At 44.9% G+C, this 22,426-nt stretch overlaps 1 protein-coding gene across 2 annotated transcripts in view; it reads right to left on the reverse strand.

Moving 5' to 3' along the window:
• Positions 1 to 22,426, reverse strand: part of GRIK3 (glutamate ionotropic receptor kainate type subunit 3) — a 1,124,179-nt gene that overhangs the window by 125,615 nt on the left and 976,138 nt on the right. For both annotated transcript variants that reach the window (XM_069622638.1, XM_069622639.1), the window contains one exon: positions 4,500 to 4,723. In XM_069622638.1, the coding sequence (XP_069478739.1) occupies positions 4,500 to 4,723 (224 nt within the window). The remainder of the gene's footprint in view (positions 1 to 4,499; positions 4,724 to 22,426) is intronic.

The raw sequence follows: 22,426 nt of genomic DNA on the forward strand, positions 1-22,426 counted from the left end.
TTAACAAATTGCGACCATAGCGCAGTGGTGCTAGCAAATGACAGAGAAACATTAAAACTGCTGCAGTCTGGTGGTTCCAACTAGATTATAGAGGCACTGACAGCAGTAAGAGTACCAAGCAAGATGCACGTTGGGAGCTGTGGTTCTAAAATTCATTGAACAAACAAAAGCGAACAAGACACGGTGAAAGTGGGGAAGGGTGGTTCTGATGCACCACTAGTGTAGTCTGGCGCTGAGAACAACAAAAGAACTAAGAGAACTGAATGCTGGGAATTGTGGATCAAATCCTTGGCGAAGGTTGCACCATGGCACATATGATATGATATAATATGGCATTTATAAAGCGCCTGTACACAAGTGTTTCTGGGCGTAAATGTAGAAATAGAATATATAAATAGAAAGGAAGGAAGAGAAACACGTTCTGGGGATTTTGGTGGTGACTCTCGTTGACAGGGGAGCAGAGGTGATGATAATTACAGTGTACCAAGACAATTGAATGCTGGGAATTGTGATTCTAACCGTCAGTGCCAGTACCACAGTGATGCTAACTAAAAAAGGAACAAAGAGAACAAAATCCTAGGACAAGTGGTTCTTACCCTTAAGTATTATTTGTGTACAGGTGCCAAGCTGACAAATGAAAGAGACATGACAAACACACTGGACTTATGGCCCTTCAGTAACGTGCATGCAATAGATGGGGTTGCAGAATAACTCTGAGTCTAAATATTTGAACAAACTCAGGAAGATGGCAAAGGTGCTGTTTTATTAACAGTTATCTAAAACAGGGAGTTTACAATGGACATCAAAGGATGTTCACTTAGCTCTCAATGATGTTCTCATAAAAACATCCTTATATGAAATAAATCCATCAGCAGTGATGTCATACAACGTGGCAAATAACAGAAACCTATCAAGGAGTGGGATTGGTTAAGGGATACATCTAAATATACATTGCATAGGGACTATAACACTGTTAAGTACACGGTTTATCATTGGTCTTCACACTTAATTCCTTTCGTTATATGGCCCTCTACAATTGGTTGGCATGCTCATGCCATGTCTGGAACATTTTGTTCACTTAGCAGCACAAAAGCTCAAACCCAGATGCCAGGAGGTGGATTTGACTTGACCTCCCCACCCAATTAGCCCAACATCTGTCATCACCCATGCCTTCTGCCATGAAGATTGTCTTTGAACTTGGCCTTGCAAAGTATATTTGTCAGTGGGAATATAAGGGAGTCCAGGCTCTCCCTATCATTGTTCTAGGACTCCAAGCTCAAGTCTATTTTCATCCTTGGCTCACGTGACAGGAGACCACAATTTAGTTCATTTTGCAGCATTTAAATATCTTAAATGAATAAAACTTGGCATGCTTGGTGTTCTTTCTTTGCACCTTAAAATAGGATGATTCATCCTTGGCACATTCACTGCTTTCAAGTATATATAACCAACCTTGGCTGCTTCAGTTTTGATACCAGGCCAGACAGCCTGTCCATGAGCTTTCACGATCTCAGCTTATTCTTGCTGCAACACAATTCTTTTGCCTTTCCTCTCCATGGGTCTGGGCTTTCTAAATTTATGACACTGATGTCCAGTTCCTATACAATGGTGGCTTGCCTGCAGTCTATTCACTACAGCTTCTATGATGACTTAGTCTACTTGCGTTTCAGCATCTGTACAGTTATTGAACGATTGATTGTCTGCCGGACTTCGCACATGTGCAATCTTCTTACTTGATTATTTACTTCATAATCACTTTCTGTAAGACCCATACATTCTTCTTCAGCCAGTATTCTTGGGGCATCACACTTGTCTCTTGTGTTGTTACTAGCTTCTCTATTTTGCTCCTTTTGCTATTCCTTCAGGGAGTTCCTCCCTCAGATTGTCTCTTCGAGGATACATTCAATAGAGTTTTCTCAGTGGGTACCTTCCTTCGAATATCCGCTGTGGTATTGGCACACCTGCTGGTGGCAAATATGGCACAATCTCAGGCCTCCAACATATAGGAGGTAGGGGGGTGTGATTTTCTGGAGAGGCTTGCAGCTGCTCCTCTACAAATCACAAAAAAACACAAGAACCAAGGAAAAGAAGAAAACTGGTGGACCATTAAACAACCACAGTGTCCTTGATGATGTTTCTCCCCACAAATTTTAAGAACTATAAACAGAAAGCAATTGATTTAAAAAAAGAAAATGTATATATTTTTTACACTGGAGGTGCTCACGTCTGTTTGCATGGCTGTGCAAAGTTCCAATCTATGTCAACTTTTCCATGATGTAGTGGAAACATTAAAAAAAATGGCATTGGAAAAATTGCATTTGCATCTTACATGTCCACAATGTTTGTGGAAAAGTGTCTCCCGTAATTAACGATTTCTGGAGGCATTTAAAATGGATTCCTATGGAATACCTATGGAATCCGCCTGCCTTTTACCATGTGTAAAAGTAGGCTGATTCCATAGGAATCCATTAGCTTAATGCCAGCATGCTTGTGTTACCTTTACTTGGAGGCAGATATAGGAAACCGAAACTCACACAGTTTCTGCATTCAGTGCCCTCACTCGGTCTCAAAACAAAAACGAAAATCCGAAGGCTCATTCAAGAAGCTGTTAAGAAAGGTGTGACATATGTATGCTTGTCTTAACAACATCTTTAACGATCTGTAGGGCTTGCTATATGAGACCCGATCACAGAAAGGCTGTGATAAACTATGTTGCAGGATCATGGGAGTTGTAGTCCAAAAAATCTGTAGAGCTGAAATTGCATTCTCTTGATCTATAGATTAACTCTTTCTAATTGTAAAAATAAAGCATGTTTTTTTAACATTTCAGTTATCCTCTTGAGTATATGACTCTATGGAAAGGATACTCAGTGAGCTGGTTTCTCCTATTAATGTCATTAGGAGACAGAGCGAAGGAGACAAGAAGGCCGAGGTTCTTGAACACATTGTAAAAAAAAAAAAAAAAAACAAGTTCAAATCTTGCTTTCTACAGAAGAGATGGAATGAGGAACAGTTACGGTACTAACCAAAAGCATTGGATTTGGTTTGTAAATGCCAGGAAACCTTCTTCCAGTGGCAGACACTAGAAACATCCTCTGTCAGCTTACCCTCTTTACTTCCCTTTGAACATTGCCATGAAAATAAAGGAACAATAGTTTTTGTTTTGTTTCTTTTAAGGAACCTTTTGGTGATAGGATGGGGATTCTCCTAAGTGTGTGACACTTTGAATGGTTGACATCAATATACTAGCATGCATCTGAAGATTCTGCTTAGTACTTTAGCTGCTTATTAATGTCACATTGCTGCTTGTTTCCATATATTCACTTGAATCTTACAAAAGGACTTCTTGAACTTTGAAAAGAGGAACATAAACGCACAAAAATAAAATAAAAAATGCTGGACAAAAATGAAAACAGGATGTGATTTTGAAATTCAATTGTGGCTATTGTGTATGCACAATTGTGTATTGTGACACATGCACAATTTACTTTCTAGATCAGGACGTGTTGTATGCAGACGTAAAACCAAATTAACTCCTGAGATGGAGGAGGAAAGGAGACCGATCTCGGAGGTTAGCTCAGGGGCAACGTGCTCCCCTTAGAAACAAGTGGATACCGAACACCACAGGTTCAATCCCCGGATCCATGCTTAGAAACCTCTGGGTATTAAGCGCGTTATAAATAACCTATCAAATGAAGTGGACCTGCTATCTCCTACTCCTCAGGAACGTTATAAAATAAGCTGTAGCGTAAAAGGAGGGATGGAAAGCATTTGATGATTTCCAGTTATGCCACTGTGTTTGTCTGTGTGAAGTGCTCAAGACGCGCTCCAGCTCTGGTGGTTTTTGATCAAGGTTAACCATTCAAATTTGTCCATAGCACAAATTCACAAAAAATATTTTGGATTCCGAGGAGGCCATTTGTGGCCAGATCTATAATAGAATCTGCCAGAGGTGAAAGTAGTTGGAGAAACCGAGGTTGGGATAGGATATTAGGGATGGGTGGGCACATTCTGGGATACATTGCGGGCCCGCCACTCAGAAAGGGGGGAATACGTTGATATTCTGATTATATGTGCTCTGAGAGTGCTGCTGGTGCACAGATCGCATTTTCTGTGAAGGGGCTGTGTGTAATATGACTGTTACCATACGGCCATGACAGGTTGGCTGCATTTCATCCCACATTACGGCTGATGGTGAGAATTGTAGGCCAAACCCTATGGTTGGCAACAGGTTTGCATCCATAGAGTATAGTGAGCAGTACCTTTTATGGTGTTTTAGGAACCTTTGCAGCGGAATGTCTCATGTGGCAAACAGCATTATAAATACAATACCTTTCAAGCTGGTGGTTTGGAAGGTGGACTGTAAATGTATGTTTTATCCAGACTTGAGGGCAAATACAGCTGGTTAAACTGCACCAGCGACCTTAACCCCAAACGATGCACTTGAAGAGCACCCAACACACATTATCAACACTAACATTGATCAGAGCCCACCTTACCTGGCAATGACAAACATCACGCAGCTAACCCCCAGGTAGGCCAACAGAATGTACATCCAGATGTCCGGCGAGAGGGGATTGAGGAAGGAGAAGACGCTGGGGTTGGTTCCGTTGGGTTTCCGATACAGAATGCTGATCCCCAGGGTCATGAAGGGCTTGGAGAAATCAATGGCCTTTTCCCGGATGTGGGTGATGGTCAGTGGAGCCACAGCCAGATCTGCTTTCTGGGTCACAAATGGGGGAAACAAATCAAAAAATAACATGTAACGTTAAAAGAGATACTGAAACCAGCACATTGAGTGAACCACAAAACGGCATTACAATAATGAGTTGCATGAGACTACAACACATTCTATAGAGCAGGCACGAAAGACATGGGTGATGTAGCAGATCTACATATCAACCCCAGGCTTCCGGCGACATAGAAACTACCATCTTTATTGCAAAGATAGCGCTGAAAATTACTATCTTAAATTCCTATTTTCTGAAATATGCAATGAGTCTATCAACTAACTCAAAAATCCAACAATGAGGCTGGTTGCCGAAATGAATTAGCAGATAGTAGTTGTATGTGTAATGCAAAGATACATGTTTGTGATTATTTTCCATGAATTCCAAAATAACTTCAAAAAAATTATCAGCAACCATCAGCTCATGATGGGAATGGGCCATCCCGTAACCAATCACCTTGAAGGAAAGTTTAATTATCTTTATAAAATTGCCTATGCGTTGTTATGTTTAGAAATTGTCTGTGTGTGATTACCATCCAAGCACTTTGTTATTATGGCTATAGTAACAGACTCTTGCAGGGGTGCTGCTAGGTCTGGAAAAGATCTGGCGCTACACTAATGTCTGGTCAGTCAGGACTTGGGGCTAGCTAGCCTTTTGGTTGTAGCCTATGAGCTTTAATCCGGGGCTGCAACCAAAAGACCTGGGGCTATAGCCCCCTCAGTTACTCCCTACCAACATCTCTGCACTCTTGCTAGCTCTGGTTGCCCTTCCTCCACCGTCAGAGTTCGTCCAGGCTCACAGTACACATTTAGTGACAACCATACCTGCTAATGTGTACTACAATGCTTTAAACATTCTTTCATCGGCCCACAACCTTACTCTTCTTCATCCATGGAGCTTGTCGCTTCCTGATTTGCCTTTTGGTGGCCACCAGTGTAGACCATTGGAGCAAAGTGCCATTTTAAGGTAGAAGCGACAGCAAACAACCAATGCTAGACAACCAAAGAGACAGCAAAGGTGTGCATTGCCTACAGAAAAGTGTGTGTTATAATAAAAGAACCAAATGCTGGGAGCACCATTTAAGTGGGCTGGATGAGCCATAAGGGATGGTCCATTCCCTCTCTCTCAAAATGAAAATCCCTCTATTCTACCTCTGCAAAGGTCTCTTTCCTCACATAATGTGTGCCTCCATATTGCTATTAGCATCTGGATGTACCTGCTACCGTATCCGTGTACCTCATTCTAGCACAGGAGATCGCTACCTGCAGCTCTCCAGATGTTTTGTACTACAGCTTCCATGATCTCTCAACATTGAACAGGGTATCTTAGGACTGATGGAAGTTGTAGTCCATAACATGGAGAGTCAAAGGTTGAAGACCCGTGATCGACTAGTCCTGCTTCTGCTCATTGACCGTGCTTTAAATAGGTATTTGGTATTTCTTTCTACCTCTCTTTTTAAATTGAACATTTTGCTACAAATTTCCCTCAAAAAGCCATATATATGACTATTAGCCTATCCCTGTGCCATCATTGATATATAGATTTATATCTATATACATGATATATAGCTGCACGTCCTCATCCATATACGTATCCAGTAGTTCTAGCTCTTTTCCTCGCCAGTGCCTTAAAAATGGCTGCGATATGAAGGTACTCCAGAGCGTTTCTGTACGGGTACCTATTTCATGCATTAAAATGAATCTAATTGCTGGTCCCAAGCTCGGCTCTGAACATTTTATTTTGTTTTTATTATTCATCCCTATGGTTGCTTGTAGAACACGTCCTGCTTATTGACCCCCCTCCGCTCTCATGTTGTTAGCTCCCCGCTCTCTAGTATCTCTGCTTCCCTCATTGTTTACTTCCCCTAATGACTTTTGAAGCGCTCTACTGCTTCCCAAGCCTAGGTCAGCAGTCAATAAATACAATAATAATAAAATAATAATAATACAATAATAATAATAATAATAATAATAATAATAATAATAATCCCCATCATCATCAAATAGATTTCATATTCCAATTATCCAATCGATTCATTATAGCAGCATTAAATATGTCGCAACATATAAAAACATAAAAAAATAAAAGAAAATAAAGGAAAAGGAAAACAAAGGGAATACCTTTGGTCTCAGTCGAGTCTTCCTGTAAAACGGCGCCAATACCGGTATGCTGTAATTACCATTTCTGGCAGGGCATGTGGCGTAATTCACAGGCGTACTATGAGCTTGTGGGCGTGCGCTCATCCCCCCACCGGAAACGGCAATACCGATATTCTGTTATTGGCAGGAAAAAAAGACAATGCGCTGGAGTAACTGCCAAAAACTGCCGGCACCAAAACTGGAAGGACTGCGGAAGACTTCATGAAATCACAATCCGTCTGAATATGTTTGTTCCTGCAGCCATCCAGGCTCAGAATCCAGGAATAATCCTGTCACAGGACTAAACGGCCCAGGCAAAAGAAATGCAGCTCTGAAAGCCAATGTTTTCTGATGCTGAGCTGACCGCATTCGTGGACTCAGGAGTCCAAAATGCAACCAAACTTTTCAGCAGCAGGCAGAGGAAGACCAGCATAAAGCACAAGACTGCCATATGGAGCAAGCGTGATGGCCGTAGGAACAGTCCCCCACAACAACAGGGGCTGCCGAAAGAGTGGGATGACCTCAAGTCCAAGGACCGTAGTACCATTGTACCATCACCAAGCACAGGAGGGAGTGTGTAGCCACCGGTTGAGGCACGGTCGACTCCTTTTACCTCATGCCACAGGAGGATCGAGCCAGCAGTATCCTCCACATGGAAGCCATAGAGGGCATCTGAGGCACTGCGGCCGGAGCAGAAACCGAAGGAGATGGCAGTAAGAACAGCTTCTTGTAGATGTAAATGCCACTCCTTCCCCCCCACAATCGCATACATCCACCATCATAGCATGGATAAATGGGCATGTCAAATGTTCACAAACATGCCAGGCACATCAAATGGGCAGTTAGTGTACACAAACGTCAATGGATGTGGTCCATCAAAACAATGCAAATGCATGCACAGTGTACACACTCAGCAGGCATCCGCCCACCCCTGCATGTTCACCAATCTGAGCACCATGTTCCACATCAAATAGATAACTCTGGGTCACAGACATCATGGCATGGGACGAGTCCAAGAACCCCGACATGTCTGCTGAATGACTAACAACATTTCTAACTTCTCAAACAGGTACACTGTCCACGGACAGTGAATTGGCTACTCCCTCAAACACAACTAATGCAACAGCACCCACCCCTGCACAGGCCAAACCATCCACAAGCAGATGCAAGCAGCAAGGCAGTGCTGAAGGCACAGCCCAGCCACGGGCTACGACACCTGCAGGAGTGCAGCCACCTCGTCCAACAGCTGCCATTGTGGAGTCCCTGACCAGCCTTGAGGGGAACACCACATCCATGCCTGTGTACAGTCGATCACCCCCGCACAAGCACACCATCATCCCAATCCCATGCACAATGCAGTATGGCAGGGCCCAGGTGCCTTCAACTGATGAACAAGAGAACTATGCTGATGAGGAGGAGTACAAGGGGGACACAACACCTGACTTCACCTAGGCCCACCTGAGTCTGCACGGTCCACCTCTACTGGCTGGGTCCAACTTGCTGGCAATACGGGGAAGGCTGGACTACATAGAGAGGCAGCAGGCAGGCATACACACACTTGTGGCCAACACCTTGCAGAAATGCGGGTGATGCGTGACTGCCTGCAGGGATGTGACTGGTGCATGGCACACTCCCTGCGCCACCATGCCACTGCCTCAATGGTGAAACTGGGGAAAGGGCCCGTGAGCATACAGATAAAACATCCTCAACGTGCAGGGGAACTGAACCAGTCCATGCAGTTGACCCTGCCATATATCCGTGCACGGGGATATGAGCCCTCCACTTCTGCAACACCCACTGAAGACTCATGAGTGCACACCAATGTGCCGTTCACTGCGCCACTTGACGACCAGGAATCCAGATCATTCGTCATTGGGTGGATACTTTTATTGTGTAAAGTTACTACGAAAAGGTGCATGGCTAGTGATACTGGGTGTCCACATCTGAAGTTCTCAGTGAGTTTTTGGAAAGCCAGTCACCCAAGCCTGGCCTCTGCATGCTCAATGTGTACATGTGTTCCACCCACGGGCAAAGTGTCATCCTCATCAGGGGGTGGCATGTACACATCCGGGGGCAGGAGTCTGTTGTGCAGGATGAAAATGTTGTGCAACATGGCACATGCTAGCACTATCTTGACCACCTTGTCCAGCCTGTACATCAGCACAGCCCTGGCCCGCGGTAGACATCAGAAGAAGGCCTTCAACAGGCCAAAGATGTACTCAATTGACATCCTGGTCCTGATATGGACCTGGTTATATGCCACCTCCTGTGGTGTCTGGGGATTCCACAGAGGAGTCAACAACCACGGAAGCTGTGGATAAGAGTCACCTGCAAGGGGGATAGACATCTGAGTCCATAATGGTGTACTGTGAATAGGTTCATTATTAAAACAGTTTCACAATGTCAGCCTGAGATTGCATGTCACATGTATCATCATGTATGCCAATTCACATTACAGCCTTTGCATGAGGGGTGAGGTGGACATGGGGAAGGCATGGCACATCTGGCACACACCGACAGTCCGAGCAGCCATGGGTGGCGCCTGACAGGTCAAGTCACGTACGCACGGCATGCTATGTGGATTGGGTCTGTCCATTGCTCCCATGTGTGGTTAATTGGGGGGGGGGTCTAGTTTACATGTGCTTGTAATCTGTGCATCACTTTATGAGTTGATATGCATGGTGAACTGGTCACATGCCATGTACATTGCTAGTTTTGTGTCCATCTGCTGCAGTTCATCAGGGTGATTTCTCATGTATGGCAGTGTAATGCAGGCATTGACATGGTGTACACCGCAGGGGTTCAACTGTCATAAGTGGGATGTGCCCCTGTTCCTTACCCCAGTCCCTCAGCAGGCACAATGGGTGTCTGGGGCTGGGAAGCCCATTCAAATGCTCAGTGTGCCATTATGCAGACTGCTCTTCTTGTCAAAGATTTGGATGTGTGGTACTGCTTACCATGGCTGGTGACATTGCTGATCGTGTATGTTGTCGCCTGTCATCTTTGCACCTCATCGATTGCCCTTGGTGCCCCACTAGACATACATTGGACTCCCCTATGTGGCCATGCCCTGCCCTTGCAGTCCATGAATATTATGGGTTGTGCAATGTTGTATTCTGGTACCTGTGGTCCAGTGTGTGTATCTGGCCTGTTTGGGTTGCATGTCTTGGCCCTTCACTGCTGCTTCGTGAGTCATGTACTACTACGGTGGCCTGCAGCCTGTCAGGTTTCGGGTGGGTGTATGGGTCCGGTGTCTATGTGGCCATGTCAGGGCATGCATTTTTGTTTTGGTGAACGCCCCTCCACCCCCTCCCCCCCTTACACATCAAGCTCAGTGTGTTAGGACATTGACTCACTCAATGCCCAGGTACATTGGCATCTGTGACTCTCCATGTACGCTGGAAGTGTGCTGATCTGCAGGACCATGGAATCAGTGGTTATACCAGGGAACCAGTGGGTTATCCTGAGGTCCGCATCACAGGTGACCTGGATATTGAGTGAATGGTACTGCTTCCAGTTCCTGTAGGCTTCCTCCGTGAGCTGGGGTGCCACTAGCTCGACATACCTGCAATTTAGGGCAGCTACCACATTGGGCATGCCTGAAATTAGAAATAATCTTACCTTGGTGGTGCTCGCATGTTCCATGGAGATGGGGAGTGCAATGTGTAGTCAAACATGCAGCAGAAGTGCATTCAGCACCTCAACCATCAGTTTTGAGAATGCAGGCTGAGAAATCCTGTGCAGCTGGCTCACGTTGTGTTGGAACGTGCCCATACCAAGAAGTGCAGCACTAATACCAGATATACCATAGGTGGTATGGCTGTCCGGATGCCAACCATGCTCATTATGTCTTCCTGGATCATGCTGAGGACACATGCAATTCTCTCCCTTTCGAGGTGGTACAGGGTGAGAATTTGCATGTCAGTGAGGGTCCATGGTGTGGCCCTCACATGGGGTATGGAGGAACTCCTTACATGGTGCCTCTTCATCACATTCCTCATCCTCCTATCCGCTGCCTCTTGTGCCCTCTGTTGATCCAGTGTGCATTATCATATTAGTGGTTTAAGCATACAATCTACATACAGCATCCGTGTTTTTATACCAGGAACATTTTCAAATATAAAGATATGTTGGGTGGATTGTGTTCCCAAAATGTTCTTAGATCTTACACAAAAATCAGCCAAGAACACTCATTGGTGCTATTTGTACCATTCTTCATAGGGGTATTTTTCAAAGGGAACATTAGTAGTGTCCATATGTGAATGATAAACTTTCATTGGAGGATTTTGTATGCTATTCTAGGATTGTATAATGTGCTTTGCTCAGTAAGACAAGTGTAATGTTGTTATGACCAAATACATACTGAAGTGATCATTCAAAAGGAACATAATGCGATTTTAAAAAGTGCCAGTTTACAATGCTAGTACAATTTAATTATCCCACCACCCACGAATGCAGACAATGTTATCTCTCAAAATGTCCTTCCTTCTTGTAAGCGTCATTCTGGGAATAAAACAAAACTATTGGTCTATTTCTTTTATGGAAAAATGGCAATGTGTTAGCCACAAATGTGTTGGTAGTACTGCAGCAGATCCTGTGCATTTACTACAATAGGCACACACACTAATTAATTGACAATAGCAATGTAAAAAATCTGAAAACAAATGAAATTAGACCATGCAACCTGATCCTCTGGTCCCTTAAAAGGTTTTCCACGGCCAGAAGACCACAGGGATAGCCTAGTTACATCCCCACGCCTCAGCCTGTATGGAAACTTCACCCTCAGTTTAATTGAGGGACCGACAATGTAAGGGGAATAGGGAATAGGCAATATATGAGTGATGCAAAAGACAACTATTAATATATGGTATCTTAAAGCATATTCCAGGCACACTTCTCAATGTACTATGTTCTTTGCCTCCCAAATGGGCTGAGCTAATATTTTGACAAATACATCAAAATGATGGCCAAAGCTGGCCATTCCATAGGTGCCCAAGAATGGAGCTATCTGTTGCCCTTCTATGACCACATTCATTGAAATGTATTCCATAGGTTTTTGCATAATTAAACCATGACCCTAGGAAGCAAATAACCTGCATGGAAGCTCAGAGGAAATCCCACTCTACTATAACAAAAGCATTCTCACCATCCATGAACATACTTGAGATGAACATACATCAATCAGTGAGCATGCAATCTGACCGCTATTAGGGCAGCCATATTTGGCAGGGATATGGCCCAAAATATATGGCCCACACCTCATGAACCAGGAATGAAGCCACGCTGGTCACAACTCATGACTTCAGAATGAACTCTCTCGGCTCAGATCCTGGTGTAAATCTTTGTATATCCCATTCAGTGAGGACATGTTTGCCATGAGTGTGAGCAATCTGACACATGACTTTCAGGATCAGGAAAATCAAGCTATGATCTTTTGTAAATTTCCACTGATAAGCATCTTGCCAGGGGGTCTTGCCAAAGTGAATGCACTGCTGAGCCACCTGGATTTCACAGTTAGAAAATGGAATTTAAGGCAGCCCGTGCAGCATCATCAGGGAATTTGCAACTTGGAAAGGAATTGCTATCTATCATTAGGGGGACCATTCAAATGATGTCCCTAAAAATGTGTGTGTCTGAAAACCAGCACATTTTTCACCTGTGGTCGCAGCTGTTTGAAATACTGCATATTTTGCTGCTAGATCTTCTTTCCCAAGGTAATTGAACAAGATCATTACTTATCCGCTCGCATTGCCCCAACTTCCCTACTAAGCTGCTCATTGTACTCAACATTAGGCTTAGCCCAAAACCATCCCCAGGTGATGGGACTGTAAATCGGCCAGGAGTGCTCCCGCTGCAGGTGTTGTACTTCCTGATTCATGGTTTGACCTGTGTTTGTTCAGAGTTTCTTCTTCAGGTTCCACACGTATGCATTCGATGAGATAGTGCCTTCAGGAAGGGTTATGAAATGTTGAATTGGTTTCTGTACCACGGTACAGAACATCATCTGACTAAACCGTTTACACTCCTTTGTCCACTGATAAGACACTTTCTCCCTAGCAGTTCAAACAATGGTAAACTTTAGAACAGATTTATGAGTGGATGAATTCCCCAAATATCCAAATATTTTAGATTGGTCCTCCATTATCCAATACTCCTCAACATTGGCAACATCTATTTGAGAATACCACTGTAGGTGAGAAACAAGGGGCACACCCTCTGATCAGGGCTTAAGTAGTTCTAGAATCAAATCACCAACTTGTGCCCTTCAACTGAGCCAGACAGCACTTTTTGTACTTTGGTTTATGCTTAAAGCTGTGCTTTGTAGTTCGGCCACCTTTACATCAGGCACAATATTTAACTTCTAACACATGCTCTAATACTAGGCCCAACCCTCTAATAATGCATCTCATTCCTGCAGCAAAAAGTGGGGAATTTAAATTAGGCTCATTTATAGTAGCAATTATAAAGTTACATTGGTTGTATTGGTGCATGATCTATGCATTTTTATGTGTACACCACAAATCAAAATTGGGACCATCCTCCCCCTCCCAGGATGAACGAGTCTGATTTGGAACCACAACTGCAGACACTCCAGGATGTTTAAGCATCCGACGATTACTGTTTGGAAGATGGGTCTTTTACAGACAAGGGAAATCTCATAGCTGTTTTTAGATATAATGTATTAGTACCAAGTGAAAAGAACCAATCAATCACAATTGCAGGATTAAGTTACTTGTCTGCTGCTAATTTTTGCAAATCTGGACCAAAACTCTTCTCCTTGATGTCTGGGGTGTAATAAAAGGCTCCAAACAAACAGAAGTGAAGGGCCATGCGAAAAAGGCCTACTTGTCATTACCAAAGGAAAAGCAGCTTTTAATTCACAAAATAAGAATACATTCAAAGGACCTTTTCACGTGGAAAACAGGATTTTTAAACACTGACACAGAAACGGCTTTGCATGTGTGTTTGCAGGTTAAACCAAGACATGAGAGAAATGTTACCCTGCCAAGATAAAGATGTCTGAGAAAAGACATGGTGCATGTGCTGACAAAAAGTAAGGTAGATTATGCTTCACACGCACAATACCAGCAAAACATTTGAAAAGAAAAGCCTCCTTAGTTGCCATGGAATGTACCTGTGGGTCTATTTAGGCAAATTATGTGGGTGTCTGCAAGGGAAATCTAGAGAAAGTGAAAACAAAAATGTAATCCGAGTGCCAATTGGAAACACACATCACATTGTCGGCTGAGAAATAAATGCATCAAATTAAACTGTCACCAATCAAAAAGGTATATAGTGTGACAATTCAGACCCACTTTTCTGCAGAAAAAACAAACAGCACATACTAAGAAGTGTATTTTATTAATGCTAAAAGAAACAGCCCTTCACTTTCAGCGCAAATGTAAAGTGACCCCAGATCAGTAAAACACACTGTATGTCAAAAAATAAAGGCTGAGCTAAGAAATTGCAGTTTGTGACTTCCATTTCAGCCAAGGATAGATGGTGGGGCTCTTGGCAAACTTCACAAAACTCTCCCACTGCAAGCCTGGCTTTTACATACCCCCAGCTTTGTACAACTGCAGTAAGGTGTGGCTGGTGTTGACAACAGACTTTCTCTAGACTTGGTATCTTTGAAAGGGCAGTTCTGAACAGGCCAAATGCTCTAGCTGATGAATTCCAGGTATTTAAAACTTCAGACAACCAACTTCAAAGAGACTAATACAACACTGAGACAAATATCTCTGATGAAGGGGAGCTCATATGTTCACATATGAAGTTCTCCTTTGTTTAAAAGGACTATTATTACTTCGGCCTATTTCTCAGCAACCACAAGTCATACATTCTTGATTGGCATGTCAATTTTAGGTAATTTCCAGGTGATTTTGGTAATGGCCATCTAAAATGGGTGTTTCCTGCTGATCAGCACATAAAATAGGAATATGGATAATAAATTACATGTTCCTAACTGTTATGCTTTTTGTAAAAATGGCAACATATATATAATATGGCAGTTACAAGTAAATCACAACGTTTTTGATGCATAACTAGTTTTTGCCAAATATGTGGCATGAGAACAAGTGGCGATTACAAATGGAAAATGCCAGATGTTTGCTCTAGACTCCTAAACCAATCCTTAGAGATCGGCTGGAGTTGGGAGGAAAGAGAAGGGTAAGTGTCCAATCCTATTTGTGAGAACTCTTCAGGGTACTAACCCAAGACTGTAAACTTGATGGTGTCATCGCTGCTATATAAAGTGGAATGCACTATGAAGAAGGTGCAGAGCTGCTATTATTTACCATCACAGAGAGCTGCCAAAACTTAGCATCTGACAGCCGCAAGCAAGCAAGGAGATTGCTGAGATTGCATCTGAGTGGAGCTGTCTAGTGCTAGGGAGGCTTCACAGCTGACTGGGTCCTATGGTGGAGAGTGGGAGGCAATCTTTGAGAGTGGGGTAAACAGAACCCTGCCCTATCCTTCCAGAGTGTCCTGAGATGCAACTGGCTTTCCTGAACTTTAAACAAAGGTTTTCTATGTAAGTAGAACTGAGCCCTGGGAACCCAAAAGGTGTAGAAATCTTCTTGCTTTAAATCCTTTCCCTTTATAGTGGGTGAGGATGAGGCAAAACTGTGTACATCCTTAGTGTCATGAATTGCAGTTTCCGCCCCTTTTGGACTGCATGGTCCATAATGCACTGCAACATCGGGTCGGTAGTCCTCCCAACATGGCCGACCGCACAGGAACACTGCTCTCTTGCATTTAGGCATGACACGCTGCCTCCTTGAAAATAGGCACGCCCCCGCGGCTCTATGCGTCTTAACGCTACTGTTCCGAATTATCAGCAAGTGTTATCATTACTTCTCCCATCCGTCAGTGCCCCTTCCTGATTCTTACCGTCCTTTCCTTTCTGGTAACTCTTAGAACTGTCCTTTGCATCTGCTGGGTCCATTCTTCCTTCCATCCCGGACTGTTGTTTTGTGCTTCCGTGCTTGCGGGGTTCCCCTTGCACGCTGAGAGCATTGGACTTCCTGCTCCTATTCCTTTCGGATTCCGCCACCACATTCCTCTATCCTGGATACTGGACCTTAACCTGCTTACTGAGGCAGACAGAAATTCTCACACTGGACCAAGAGGATACACGCCCTTAGCTGTATAAGTCCCGAACAGTAAGGAAGAAGGAAGGAGCTCCAAAGAAGACACCGACCAAAGACAAACAGGTGAGAAAAAGGGCAGAGTGTGACAGTTTGAGACTCCCAGAACCAGGAAAAGTGCCCTAGTAGGGGGTATAGTGGACAATTACAATGGCTCCTCCAAATCCCTGCTTTCCTTCCTCGACTCCTGTCTGGTACATTTCACGTTTAAACCCTACTATTTTTCCACGCCCAGGGTCAAGATAGGGTTTATAATCTCACACCTCTTTGGCAATGCCTTAGCCTGGGCAACTCCCTTGGTGAATTCAGGAGACCCACTCCTGGACAATTACGATGGATTCATAGAAGCCTTCAAAACTATGTTTGATCGACCAGAACTTGTTTATAGCACCCAGGAAAGACTTCTGGAATTCCAACAGGGAAATTAGGATATGCTTAATTATGTGACTCATTTCAAACAATTGGACAAAGAGGCCGTTTGGTCCCAGGAGGCTAGTTTCACCATGTTTCAGAGAGGGTTGAATGACGAAGTCAAGGACGAGCTAGCCAGAGTGGCCCGTCCAAGTTACTTTCAGGCCTTGATGGATTTATCTCTACAAATCAACTTCCGAATCCAGGAGAGAAAGGCAGAGAAAAGAAAAACAACAACTACACCCCCAAAGACAACTGTGGAGTACCCTAGTCTTAAGGAAACATCCACTCAACACTCTTCAGAACCCGATACCTATGCAGTTGGGCTCCTTGCGGGGTCTGATCTCTCCGCAAGAAAGGATCCGTAGGATCAATGCGGGACTCTGCAGGTATTGTGCTTCTGATAAACATCTTGTAAGAAATTGTCAAATAGCACCACCCTGAAGTTCGGGAAACGCCAGGTCCCGATCTTGAGTGGAGCACAGCTTCGGGAGAAAAATGCCTGCTCAGTTTCTGTTCCTTCCTTGAACTGTTGTTAAGATGGATTTCTGAACTCTGTCCTGGAGGGGCAGAGGTTCAGAAGGCCAGCCTAGTTTCTTGGAACAGGGAAACCTCTGGACAAGCCAGACCAATCACGGTAGCGATCGCGGCGGTCAAGACTAGGTCTCAAGAGGGGTGAGTATGACTGAAAGCCCGCAATGAGCACACAAAGCAAGGACGCTTACAAATTACTCCAAGCAGGTGTTATATTAAAAATATAGACACATTTATTACAAGGCCTTTGTAATATTGACCATAGCAAAGAATCACGATAAAACTCAAGTAAACCAACACATCACAATCAAATACAATATATATACAATTACCGAAGGGTCTAAAGAGTTAGAAGCACGAAATATGCAGACCACCTAGATGGGGAGGAAAACAGGCAGTGCAAGTAATCGTTTAGACCCAGTTCGCCTTCAGAGGCCACCTAACTAGAAGGAAGTCTGAGCCCTACGAAGAGTGGAGCCTTGTGCTCAAAAGTACCTGCACACGCTGGTGCCGATGGGCCAAGGGGAGTCTCTTCAAGGAAGTCAGGCAGTTCAGCGTGGTGAACAAAGGAGGGCGAACAGATCTCCGCTACTCAAGCGCGGCCTCCACTTGCGGGCAGAAGCAGAGCACAAGTGCGAAAAAGGTGTGCTGTTTAACATAGCAAGGAAAAGCTATGGGCTACTGCAGGAGGGCGACCAGTTCCTAGCGTTGCTACTCACCGGTCCCCGATGCAGGCAGACCCAGGCTTCTCCGCGTCAGTTTCAGTGCTGGAAGGTTCAGATATGAGCAGGGGACGTCTCGGCATTGTGTAGATTCCGTGGCAGCAGAAGTTAGAGTTGAGGATGTCCCAAACCCAGTGAACCCGCACAGATTGTTACCACAGCAGGGCAACGAAGCGGCTGTGTGTATTTCAGCCCAATGTACACTTTTCACTTCAGACCTGGGAATGCCAAGTGTACGAATCGTGTGAGAGTGTCAAGGACTCGGTATACAGCAGCAACCTGACAGCGGTTACAGAGCAAGACTCCTGGGTAAGCTGGTCAGTCCACTGGATGGCCCAGAGACGCTTCCGAAGGCTTACGTGCAGGAGATGATGAAGATGCCGAGAATAGTTGTTCCCACTATTCCAAAGGGTCGAAGTACCAGTACAGGCCTTCTCGTTCGATCAGAGGCAGAATGGTTTCACAAAGCGACAGCAATGCAGAGGAGCAGTCCTTCAGCGGGTCAAAAAGCAGGCGTTAAACTCACCATGGCGCAAAGGGACCTCGGAATCAGGCGTTAAGGGTCAACCCCTTAACACCTGACTCGTAATGAGGCCCAAGGTCTGGTTATCCTTGAAACTCTTGCCTCGATACCTAGGACCAAATAAACTAGCTCCCAAGTATTACGGGCCTTTCTCCGTTAAGGAGGTCATCAACCCAGTGGCTTTTCGACTTCAGCTCCCAGAATCTTGGAAGAAAATACATCCTGTTTTCTACACTTCCTTACTGAAACCTTATGTACAATCCACCAGATCGACTCATCGACCTAACCCTGTGCTCGTCAATGATCAGACTGAATTTGAGGTCTCCAGGATATGCGATTCTAGATACAGACGAGGTCGATTCCAATACTTAGCGGAATGGAAACGATACCTGTCCAGCGAACTAACCTGGGTATGAAGGCCCCCCGTTTAGTACAGAGATTCCATCTAAGCCATCCAGGTAAACCCGGTGGATCAAGGTTTAAGAGGGGGTATGCCGTTATGAATCGCTGTTTCCGCCCCTTTTGGACTTCATGGTCCATAATGCACCGCAACATCGGGTTGGTAGTCCTCCCAACATGGCCGACAGCAAAGGAACACTGCTCTCTAGCGTTTAAGCATGACGCGCATACCTAGAAAATAGGCATGCCCCCGCTGCTCTGCGCGTCTCAACGCTACTGTTCCAAATTATCGGCAAGTATTATCGTTACTTCTCCCTTCCGTCAGTGCCACTTCCTGATTCTTACCGTCCTCTCCTTCCTGGTAACTCTTAGAACTGTCCTTTGCATCCGCTAGGTCCGTTTTTCCTTCCATCCCGGACTGTTGTTCTGTGCTTCCATGCTTGCGGGTTTCCCCTTGCACGCTGAGAGCATTGGACTTCCTGCTCCTATTCCTTCCCGGATTCCGCCGCCACAGTCCTCCATCCTGGATACTGGACTCTAACCTGCTTCCTGAGGCAGACAGTGATCCTCACACTGGACCCAGAGGATACACGCCCTTACCTGTATAAGTCCCGAACAGTCAGGAAGAAGGAAGGAGCTCCAAAGAAGACACCGACCAAAGACAAACAGGTGAGAAATAGGGCAGAGTGTAACACTTAGCCTTATTAACAAAAAATATTAATTGAATTAATTCCCCTTGGTGAAACACGACAGAATGATTTTTGTTAAAATTCAAAATTAGCACACCTCATTCCCGGTGTGTGCTGAAAATTATAGACTGTAATTTAAGTGGGTGATCCTATTTGTCCTGTTCACTCCGACTTCTTTAGGAAGAGGCTTGTCCTTATCCCTAACCTAACAGGGGTCTACCCTCTACAATAAACAGGAGGCTCTGCAAAGGCAAGTTCAAATTAGAAAGACCTGGGTGAGTGTCAGCTCCCCATCATGGTCCATGATCTCTGGAAACCCATAGAGTGGAGACGGCATGACCTTCAGGTATGTGCTGAATTTCACGTGCTCTCTCGTGCATTTTGGGAAAATGCTTTACCTTGCCTTCTGTCATCCCGACCACCCTCTAACAGGCTACCGGCTGGAGTTCTCCAAGAGACCTTTTCGTCTTCTGTTCTTTAACGTAAGTCAAAACAATAATACAGTTAAAGATGTACTTTTCATTTAATTAAAGAACGTGTTTGGTTCCACCATTGGAACCTTGGTTTAGCTTCTAAGAGAGTCTCCAGATCGTCACCGCCTCTTCCACTTCCCCAACTCCTCTCCCTATTCTTCCCAAGTCATCTGTAGCGGGAAGTGCATTAAACAACTCAGTAAGTTGAAAAAGAAATACATGAATAGATTAAATAATTAGTAAAGCAAGAACTGGAGCTTCCCCATAATATAGTAAACCTAGTGTGTCAAATTTCTTCCGCATGCCTGGAACTTCTTCACCTCCCAAATACCCTTTTCCAATGATTCCCAAACCACCAACTTAACAATTACAAAACCACTCCCAGCCGTTGAGAATCCCTGCAACCCACTGGTGATAGTGTCTGTACCTCGGGGAGAGGCAGGAATTGCCGATACATCTCCGGTGGTGCTTTCATCGGGCCACACCCAACCATGCTCCTTGCTTCTACCAGTCGCCTGCAGTACTGTTGCAATTGCTGATAGCAAAGCTGTTACTGTAGATCAGCTCTCCTGTGAGACAGAAGCCCCTGAGGTGCCAATTTACAATGGCAAGATTCTCTGATGATGAGTCTGGGTCGGAAGGACCCGGTTCTTCAGAGCCCAAGTTCTGATCAACGACAGCACCCTCAATCTTGGGTATCTCCTGATGTATGAGGATCTATTAATGGTTATGTCGTGCGTGATAGGCATGAGGTGGCATGAGATGGCCGTGTAGGGTGTGTGTCGCATAAGACAATAGGAGACATTTAGAGGGTAGCATGCTAGGCAGGGTGAAGAACGAGTATGCAAGCGATGGGTACATGAAAGCGATACATTTGGACTGGTGGTGCTGGGGGGGCCTTTGGGGCGGCAAAAGTGCGGGTAAAACAGAAGGCGGTTATAGAAGAATGCAAGAGTATATAGGAAGGTTTAGTAAGAAGGGAAGGAGCAGAACGGGAGACAGCTGCAGTGGCTAGTACCATCCAGGTGCTATTGTCTCGGGAGCAAAGCTTAGGGGCAACATGCTCGCCTTGGAAGCAAGACAACATGGACCAACACAGGTTCGATCCCCGGGTCCGCGCTTAGAAACAACCTCTGGATATTAAGCGTGTTATAAATAACCTATCATATCATATCATTGGGTATATAGTCCCACAAGACCCATACAGGCCGATCGAACCATGCAGAATCTTACCAGGTATCAATTAATTCAAGCTCACTAGCACCCTGAAAGGGGGTGCTGCCAATCAGGAAGCTCGGAATATGGATTGTATTCTACGGTAGAAGCCTGCGTTCTGAGCAGCCTGATTGGTGGCCAGTGGATCCTTCCCTTGGCACCTCCTCTTTCCCTAACCCGCTCCTCCTTCCCGTACCCGCTCCTCCTTCCCTTCCCAGCTCATCCGCTCACCTCTTAGCACCCGTGTAGTTTCTATGCGGGGACTAAGGTGTTTCGATTGGGAAAAAAAAGAAACGTACCTTCAACTGCGGCACGGTCCTTCTCAACTCCGTCTCCTTGTTGATGACGTTTGCGCCTCAGTACTGACGTTGCGCGCCTCAGTAGCTATGTGCCCCAATGTACGTAAAAAGCAATATTCCTTTTTCTGTGCAGTCTAAGATTCTCTAACACTGAAGGATCACTTCAGTGATTTCGTATGTAGTGAAATGAGAAAAAAATATATATATGTGTCTCAAAGGACATTATTTATGACAGATTTCTGCTGAATTGTGCCTTTTTTCCCGGTTCAATCAGAAGACATATAAATCAGTCGTATTACCTAATATATATTCACATACGCCTGGTTTGATTCATTTTGACATCAGAGCACTTAGTGAAAATATTAAATTAGCATGTGATGTTATTCATAGGTTTTTCCACAGACACACACACACACACACACACACACACACACACACACGTGTCCATACTCATTCACCATCGCAGAGGAGGCCTGCATGCACATCTGTATGCGTATCGACAACTGCATGCATGCGTTTGCACACACAAACATAATCACACACAAACACACCTATACATACTCAGTCAGACTAGGAGTGGAGGCATGTATGCACACCCACATGCGTAATGACAATTGCATGCGTGCATTCGCACATAGGCACACACGATTGCAAGCACATGAATGCACACTGGCCATAAAGACAAACATGCACGCGGAACACAGGCGCACACACGCCGCAGACAGTGGGAGCGCCAACATGCACGTAGACACGCAGCACACACACGCAGCCCTCCAGAAAGCCCGCCACACACACACACACACACACACACACCCGCATGCGAAATGATTCGTTTTCAGTTAGCAAAGCATACCGTCTCGCCGTTTATTTGGCATTTGACTCCACGATATTCAGCCGAGGGTAAGTAATTGCCTTGGCACGCGGCAAGCGCGCCCCTAGCCTGCATGGGAAGTACGGCTGAGAAATGGCTCTCCGCTCTAATGAAACGCCTTCCATACATCACGCGCAGTATGGCCCACATTTGTAAACTCGCGCCGCTTTTTCATTACGCTTTCATCAAACGTACGCTGGCCACACGAGTATTGATTCCGAGGTTTGGCTGAGTTGTATTCCACTGCCTCCTGTTTCAGAAAGTCTGTGACCC

Source organism: Ambystoma mexicanum, chromosome 11, assembly GCF_040938575.1.
Source record: "Ambystoma mexicanum isolate Mex_15411 chromosome 11, UKY_AmexF1_1, whole genome shotgun sequence".
Classification (NCBI taxonomy): domain Eukaryota; kingdom Metazoa; phylum Chordata; class Amphibia; order Caudata; family Ambystomatidae; genus Ambystoma; species Ambystoma mexicanum.